General features: G+C 44.0%; 1 protein-coding gene across 1 annotated transcript; it reads left to right on the top strand.

Moving 5' to 3' along the window:
* Positions 1-560: 560 nt before the first annotated feature.
* Positions 561-8,901, top strand: LOC310804625 (RING finger protein B; the record flags this gene model as incomplete). The annotated part of the gene is made up of 18 exons (XM_083669944.1): positions 561-622; positions 906-978; positions 2,072-2,114; positions 2,241-2,319; positions 2,735-2,823; positions 3,922-4,068; positions 4,380-4,431; positions 5,005-5,105; positions 5,406-5,491; positions 5,616-5,697; positions 5,951-6,036; positions 6,182-6,269; positions 6,443-6,488; positions 6,706-6,796; positions 7,362-7,462; positions 7,582-7,666; positions 7,804-7,908; positions 8,300-8,901. The coding sequence occupies 18 exons, from the start codon at positions 561-563 to the stop codon at positions 8,402-8,404; spliced, it is 1,521 nt and encodes a 506-aa protein (XP_083526070.1). The 3' UTR covers positions 8,405-8,901.
* Between the last annotated feature and the right edge of the window lie 382 nt (positions 8,902-9,283).

Genomic DNA, 9,283 nt, shown 5'->3' with positions numbered 1-9,283 from the left:
CTGTGACCTGTGAATGAGAAGCACAGTGTTATCAGTCTGATAGGGAAGAGACAGTATAGATGATATCATGGGAACTAGCTCCCTGGAGAGGGTTGGTGAGGATGGAGGGTCAGTCTGTGGATACAGTATCAGGGTCTAGGCTGTTCAGCTCCTATAAGAGGCCCAGTGTGACATGAATATCACAGGAATACCACCATTAAGCATAAACATGGTTCAATATGCTTACATTATTTTCACTAAGGTGTGTAGGTCATTATCAACCGCTTATCTACTTCTGACGACTCACTGCTGGTGAGAACTCATGGCTTTAGTTGGTGCACCAGGGGGTCTGTTTGTGGTCATTGCTAGGCAACAAGAGTGTTCGGTTCACCGGCATTGCAACAGAGGTGTACTTGTAAGCGGACACACTGCTTAGCCAGCAAACCCTCCTGTACATTACTCACCTGAAGCTCTCTCCTGCTTTCAGCACAATACCTGAACCACAGAACCACAGGAGGGAAGGACTACGGAAAAAAGGAAGAATTTAGAATATTGTTTGTTTGACTCCATCTGACAGCAGAATGGCTTTAGCAAGTGGACACTGGACTGACAAGGAGATGAAAGGTGAAGCGCCAAGCCCCAGGTAAGAGTGTGTGTGTGTGTGTGTGTGTGTGTGTGTGTGTGTATGCATGCGTGTGTGTGTGTGTGTGTGTGTGTGTGTGTGTGTGTGTGTGTGTGTGCGTGTGTGCGTGTGTGTGTGTGTGTGTGTGTGTGTGATACCTTCAGTGACAGCTCAGCTTTAATCGATGTGTCCAGGTCATTTCTTAACTCAGCTGAACATGATCCTCTTCAGACAGACAGAAGCTGTTTTATCCATAGAAATGTGTCTAACCCTCATGCTTCAATATCTCCATGTTTACTGCCAGACATGGTCATGCACTAGCTGTTGCTGGGAATATAGCTTTCCTGTTTGGAGGAGTGTCCACCATGACCCATGAAGTAAATCAGACACTTTTTTATTAACTAAGTGTAGATTTTCTATATACTGTACAGTGCCCTGCGTAAAGTAATGGGACTTCTTTTGGCTCTATACTCTAGAAATGTGGATTTTAAATCAAACAATTACTATGAGGTAAAACAGTTACTTGATAGTATTTGTGTGCATATTGGTTTCGGGAGGTAGATGTGAATGTGTCAGAGACTACCATCCGCAGAATATGTCACCAGCCAAACTAGGCTTCACTGCAAGGTGTAAACCACTAGTTATCCTCAAAAAGGATGGTCAGGTTACTGTTTGCTAAAAAGTATGAATATGATCATGTACCAGAGTGATTGTAAGAGGACTGTTCAGAGAAAAAAGGATCTGCCCAGGATTTACAGCATACCACCTCATCTGTGAATTATGGTGGAGGGGGTGTTATGGTTGGGCATGTATAGCTGCCACTAGAACTGGCTAACTTGTCATAATTGATGATGTAACTGCTGACGGCAGCAGCAGAATGTATTCTGAAGGGTACAGAAACATCTTGTCTATTTGAATACAAGCAAATGCCTCCATATTCATTGGATGATGCTTTATCATACAGTAAGACAATGACCCCAAACATACTGCCATAGCAACTAGGGAGTTTTTCAGGGCCCAAAAAATTACATTTTTGACTGGCCATGTCAATCTTCAGCTTTAAATCCGAAACATGCATTTAATTTCCTGATGATAAGATTTTAGGCAATAAACCTCAAAACAATCAACAACTGAAGATAGCTGCAGTACAAGCCTGGCAGAGCATCACCAGAGAAGATCCCCAGCGTCTGGTGGGGTCAAGGGGTCCAGACTTCAGGCAGTTATTACATGCAAAGGATTGCCGGCCAAATACTACACGTGAAACCAACATGTACAAAAATACCCTTAAATAAAAGTTGACAAACTCTACTTTAACCTCATAGTCATTGTTTGATTTCAAATCCAAACTTTTGGAGAGTAGAAAAAATGCTTCACTGTCCCATTACTTACACAGGGCGATGTCCCATTACTTATGCAAGGCACTGCATCCCAATGAGCCTGATGCTTTTGGTGTTTCCCCCTGTTTTGCAGAAGGACCAGCCAGTATATCTGAATGACTTCTACATGCTCACGGGTACGTTCATATTTTGAGCACATCCAAATATCTGTATGCTTTCATAGCCCTACTTCCTGTGACTCATAATGCTTGTTATGGACTTTAGGAGGCATCATTTGTCTTTCCTGATTGTATTGTTTGCAGTGTCACCCAGTCATCTCACCTGGGAGGTTATGCCACAAAATGGATTTGTTCCCTCGGCAAGAGAAGGACACACTCTTTGGTAAACAATGCAGTATTTGCATATTATGCACATGTTCATAAATCTGAAAGATGTACGATGTAGCACAATTACACAATTACAGTACCTTGACATTTGAGCCAACATATGAGCTATATATATAGTTATAAATATATACATACATATATATATAGTTATAAATATATACATGTATATATAGTTATAATTACATACATATATATAGTTATAAATATATAGATGTATATATAGTTATAATTACATACATATATATAGTTATAAATATATACATGTATATATAGTTATAATTACATACATATATATATAGTTATAAATATATACATGTATATATAGTTATACATTTGTTGCTATTGTGTTTTTGTTTTTGTTTTGGAATCAGTTATTGCCTCATGTTTGCGTTCCTCCTGTTCCTGCACAGTGTGGTTCATGGCAAGCTGTACCTGCTTGGAGGCGTGTCGGATCCCCTGGCTGGAGAGGGTCTCCCTGGAGTCTACTGTTATGACATAAGTGAGATTACAGGGCAGCGGTAAACTAGATCTTACTGTAGGACCAGCCCTGGAGTCTGGTGAAGGCTTCATTAGATTACTGTAGGACCAGCCCTGGAGTCTGGTGAAGGCTTCATTAGACTACTGGAGGGACCAGCCCTGGAGTCTGGTGAAGGCTTCATTAGATTACTGTAGGACCAGCCCTGGAGTCTGGTGAAGGCTTCATTAGACTACTGGAGGGACCAGCCCTGGAGTCTGGTGAAGGCTTCATTAGATTACTGTAGGACCAGCCCTGGAGTCTGGTGAAGGCTTCATTAGACTACTGGAGGGACCAGCCCTGGAGTCTGGTGAAGGCTTCATTAGACTACTGGAGGAGCAGCCCTGGAGTCTGGTGAAGGCTTCATTAGATTACTGGTGGTGTTCTCCAGAGTGGCTTTACGACTACACATTGTTTTTGATGCTGCTCTTATTCTTTTTAATGTGTTGTGTTTTACTGTTTCTACTTATATTTGTGTTTTTATTTGCATATCTGTTTTATCTATTTGTAAAGCTCTTTGTAACACTGTTTTAAAAAGGTTAGAGTTAGGGTTAGGGTTATATAAATAACGCTTATTATTATTATTATTATTATTATTATTATTATTATTATTAATAAGTATTGGTATACCTAGTATTGGTTGGTTTAGTCTAACTATAACCAGTTGACGTGTGAGATTCTCTGCTTTGGGAATATGATGCTGGTCATTACTGCATGAAACCAGTGTGATAAGTAAACGTGGCTCTCTCTCTCTCTCTGCCTCTCTCTCTCTCTCTCTCTGTCTCTCTCTCTCTCTCTCTGCCTCTCTCTCTCTCTCTCTCTGTCTCTCTCTCTCTCTCTGCCTCTCTCTCTCTCTCTCTCTCTGCCTCTCTCTCTCTCTCTCTCTGCCTCTCTCTCTCTCTCTGCCTCTCTCTCTCTCTCTCTCTCTCTGCCTGTCTCTCTCTCTCTCTCTGTCTCTCTCTCTCTCTGCCTCTCTCTCTCTCTCTGCCTGTCTCTCTCTCTCTCTCTGCCTCTCTCTCTCTCTCTCTCTGCCTCTCTCTCTCTCTCTCTCTCTCTGCCTGTCTCTCTCTCTCTTTCTGCCAGTGTCACTGACGTGGGAGCGGCTCGCCACAGGGGGCGTGTCCCGCAGGACCATCAGACACAGCTCTGTCGCCGTGGGAGACAACATCTATGTCTACGGTGGGCTCCTGGACGGAGAGCCCACTGATGACCTCATGATGTTCAACACAGGTCAGCATGGGCTCACTAAGACTTGCATGCCCCCCTCACACACACACACGTACGCACGCACACACGCACACGCACGCACGCACGCACGCACGCACACACACACGCACGCACGCACGCACGCACGCACACACACACACACACACACACAGTTCCTCTTATTGGCCTGGACAAGGCTGCTCAGCCTCATCAGATCCCATATAGGGGTATGATGGATCTGCACTGTGGAGGGTTTGTATCTACTCTGACATGGCCTGAATCCCTCTTTTTACCCTCAGTCACTTTGGCCCACAATCTAACTGCCTCTATTTCAGTTTCACTGAACTGGACCCCCGTTAAGGCCACTGGGACTCTGCCATCTGCAAGGTAATTTGGGCTTCTGGAATGTCATGAAGAAAATATATGAAACTGGAAAGGATTTTAAGGCAAAGCAGATGCAAAAGAAAACAAAATGCTGTTTTTTTCAACCCTGATTTCAAAATGATGAATGAAACAGTATGGTAGTCCATATCAAACGGTCTAAAATTCCTTGAGGTTAGATTTAGAGGAACAGATTTTCCCGTTGAGCTGTTTGTTTTTGAAATTGCGATCGCAATTTGTTTTGTCAAAATGCACCATTGATGTGTTAGTCGCTCAGCGCTCCGTTGCAGAATGTGTGTAGACGGTTGCCATGGTGCGCTGGCAGCAGCACCAACAGCGATTCAGTAACCGGACGACCTTGTGTGAAAATATATCTGAATGCCATCTGTCTTCCATTGAAGCCCCCTGTTTTTGGCAGGGGGCAGTAAGAACTGTTCCAAGGACAGCTCTAGCATTCTCATCCTGATCCAAGCGCACACAACCCTCTCCACAGCAGAGGCTGGACACATAACAACTGTTTGGGCCTCAGTTCCTTCTTCTGTTTCTCCTTAGATAAACTTGTGTGTTGTGTCTTCGTAGATATAACCACACGTTTGCTGTAGTCAGTGAGCAGGTGTTCTTGTTTGGGGGTTGTGCCAAGAATGGAAGCTACTACAGAGATGTCTATGTTCTAAACACAGGTAAAAAAAAAAAAAAAAGAATTAGCTTATTTTTTTAAATGACTGATTTTAGTACATATCACTGAGCACACATCCATTGTGACATGATAGAAAACCACTTACCCAATTCTATTCTAATACTACGACCAAACCCTCACAGTGGAACTGAGTCTTGCCGAATTCTATTTTGATTTTATGACCAAGGCCTCAGTTATATCACAGCCCCACTGTGATGTAACGGTGTGATTCTAAAGTCATTGTGACATCTTAGTGCATTATTGATGTCATAAACATATCACGGGAAGGTGGCTGTATTCTCAGACACCCTGGTGTGGCAGAAGTCTGAGGTGAAAGGTGAATCCCCCCTGGCCTGTGCAGGCCAGACCCTCACAGCTCACCATGACAAGGTACACACCGCCCACTCCCCCCCCTCCACCACCAAAGTCATCCAGGGAGAAGAATATGCCATGTAGCAAAATCCAGTACTTTGTAGTATTCATGTGTAACACATTTGTATCTTATTGAATTCAGGATATTTACCTGTTTGGTGGCAAGTGCACCAGTCAGGATGGAACAGTCACTTCAACAAATGAGATACACAAACTAAGCATTGGTGAGTCAACTGGCAATGTCACTCGCCTGTTTCTGCTAGGATCAGATTAGCATGCCTATGAAAATGTACGATGGGCGCCCTCAGGTGGTAAAAAGTCCACTTCAAAAAGCAATTATACTTTCAAGCAATTAAAAGTTCTTGTGAAAGTTTAGGATAAGATTATTCTGACTAATGTAGAGGACACGTAGCTGACCCGCCGTGACCCCTCCCCCTCCGCCCTCCCTCCGCCCTCCCTCCCTCCGCCCCTCTCCAGCTAAGATGAAATGGAAGGTGCCTCTCTATGTGGGGATCCCTCCTTCCAGACGCTACGGACACACAGCCTTCATCCTCCACAGCCATGTGAGTGTGTGTGTGTGTGTGTGTGTGTGTGTGTGTGTGTGTGTGTGTGTGTGTGTGTGTGTGTGTGTGTGTGTGTGTGTGTGTGTGTGTGTGCCCCATCACCCCTGCTCCTCCTGAGGGACGGTGTGGTCTTATTCTAATGCAGGTTTATGTGTTTGGAGGCAAAAACGAGGAGCAGGAATTCAATGACCTGAAGGTGATGAAGCTGATAAACCCGTCTGAGAGACAGCCAGGTGACCAAGCTGACAGGAAACGAAACTGAAACCTTTAAGAAACGTTGATGATTATCTTGTCAGTTGATGATTATCTTGTCAGTTGATGATTATCTTGTTTCACTGCATTCTTTTATACATTGACATCACTTCCTGTCATCCTGTTTGTGTTTCTGCTTTATCAATCTTGATAGTGATGAAGGAGATTCTGTCTGAGTTCGGTCTTCAGGTTAGTCACGGGTGAGTGCTTTTCCGTCCGCTGTCAGCCATCTCAGTGACTGCAACACAGAAGAATAGAATCACATTTTGCTTTCTTAAAACATATCGCCTTTCTAAATCTAAAGACAAAGGGGCAATAGATACATGAAGTGTTCATTTCATACATTGCTTTGAGTTATTTGAGTTATTCAAATGAAGTTTCAGATTTCACAAGGCAGTTTCACTCTTGTTTTACCAGCTTTGCGCCAACTAAAGTTCCCAATGTCAAGTATGAGTTGAGTGAGTCTCAGCTTCCTGTGAGGACAGAGAACACAGCTGCCTGTGCACAGGTGGGGTTGCATGTAAAAAATAAAAAAAACCTTCCTTTGTAGATTTCCATTTCTTCTGCTTTTATTTTGTTGTGATTAAAGGGCTCTTCTGTTGACATGTAGCGTGTTCTTAAAGGGCTCTTCTGTTGACATGTAGCGTGTTCTTACAGGGCTCTTCTGTTGACATGTAGCGTGTTCTTACAGGGCTCTTCTGTTGACATGTAGCGTGTTCTTACAGGGCTCTTCTGTTGACATGTAGCGTGTTCTTACAGGGCTCTTCTGTTGACATGTAGTGTGTTCTTACAGGGCTCTTCTGTTGACATGTAGCGTGTTCTTACAGGGCTCTTCTGTTGACATGTAGCGTGTTCTTACAGGGCTCTTCTGTTGACATGTAGCGTGTTCTTACAGGGCTCTTCTGTTGACATGTAGCGTGTTCTTAAAGGGCTCTTCTGTTGACATGTAGCGTGTTCTTACAGGGCTCTTCTGTTGACATGTAGCGTGTTCTTACAGGGCTCTTCTGTTGACATGTAGCGTGTTCTTACAGGGCTCTTGAAGGATAAATGTTATGATGTTGTTGGATCAATAGGTTCCGGCCCACAGAGACTTCAGCTCCGTTCGAGATGACGCCATGGACATGATCCAACAAGCTTTCTCCATGCTGGATGACGAATTCCAAAAACTTGACAGGTATCAAAGTTTGAGAAATAGCTCGCTGTGTTTACAAGTCATGACTTTTTTATATTTTCCTTACCGTTCATTGGTTGATTAATTGATTGATTTACTGATTAATTGATTGATTGATGTAGAGAAAAGTCAGAGCTTGCTCAGGCTGCAGCAGCTCTTCAGTATGACAGAGAAGCTAGCCAAGTCCACCATCAACAACAGGAGCAGGTATGTACAGTCTCACTCTTTGACTGCCATTCATTCATTCATTCATTCATCCATCATGTAGCTTTTCAATAGTACCTTTGTGTGGAGACATTTCTCACAGAGCGTTACAGCCGTTTGTCTGTGGTTTGGTTGCGCAGGAACTACAGGAAATGCTTGAGAGGCACCGCGCCCAAAACGAGGCTTGGCTGCGAGCACGGGCAGAAGAGAACGACAAGGAGAGGAAGGAGCTGTGTAGACTGAGGGTGTGTAGAGGGAGAGGGGAAGTACAGCTGTTGAGGCACAGTACAAGTGTTGGAGGCACCCATGAACTGGGCCCTGGTCCAGTGCTGCTCCCGTCCTCCAGGCCAGGGCAGGGAAGTCCTCTGGGTCATCAGGGTTCGGTGCCCGTGTCACGTACATACCACGCAGGGGAGCATTATTACAAATCTCATGTCATTAAACATGACATGTCAAATGTCAAAAAAATCATCTCGTCCTGAACCGGTGAAAAGCCAGCATTAAACAAAGACTCAGAGGATTAGGGTTAGGGTCAGGATCAGGGTTAGGGTTAGGGCTAAGGTTAGGGTCTGGGTTAGGGCTAGGGTTAAGGCTAGGGTTAGGGTTCTGCATCTTTTCATGTATTTTCTTTCTAAGGAGGAGGTTGCGCACGAGCAGGAGAGACTCAAGGAGGAGCAGAGCAACATCCAGAAACGCAGCGAACACCTCCTCTCCATCATGCAGCAGTTCAAAGGCATGTGACACACGGTATCCACGGCAACCACCGCAGGAAATGGACCGGGCTTGTGGGTGTGGCTTACTTCCCAGGGATGAAACCGATGGTTAGGGTTAGAGTTAGGGTCATCCTTCCCAGGGATGAAACCAATGGTTAGGGTTAGGGTTAGGGTTAGGGTCATCCTTCCCAGGGGTGAAACCGATGGTTAGAGTTAGGGTTAGGGTTAGGGTCTTCCTTCCCAGGGGTGAAACCGACAGTCCAATCAGAAGCTCTGTGGGAAAAAGAATGTGACGATGATTTGTGTTTTTCCGCTGTCTGAATAGTTAGCATTACTTGATTAGCCGAGGGTCACAGAAACAAAAATAACTCTACCCAGTGTATAATGTCTTTAAACCTTTCAATGGTTGATACAGTTCCTGGAGTGTAGACAGACTGGCTGAAAGACAAGAGGGAACATTCATGAGAAGAATGAACTTAGTTACTGATTCATGTGATGATTGTTCATTAAACATGAATGTATTGCATGCCATACTGTTGTCTTGTCATTTCATAATGTAAAGATAGATTTCTGAAAAAAATAACCTAGATGTTCCCTCTCATTTAAACACACTGTGCAGTCAATTTAAAAACATTTTGAATTGTTGTTACTTACATGCTGTCCTATATAAAGCTTCAGATAGTCATAGGCATATGCTTTTTGTAGAATAATTGATTCAGTGATATTACCATTTCAGCCTGAATTTGAGTCAAAAATAATCATGTTTCGGTGAAAGTATGATTTGCATGACAGTTGGAGCGGTCCTCTCAACCTGTCTCCAGCCCTGTCGCAGTCACACGTGCGCAGGCGCAACCCCGTCGGTCCGGTCGCAGTCAGAATAGGAGGATGGAGAACGCGCACTGACTCA

Source organism: Argentina silus, assembly GCF_951799395.1.
Source record: "Argentina silus genome assembly, chromosome: 5".
NCBI classification, from domain to species: Eukaryota; Metazoa; Chordata; class Actinopteri; order Argentiniformes; family Argentinidae; genus Argentina; species Argentina silus.
This window is presented reverse-complemented; position numbering and strand designations above follow the sequence as displayed.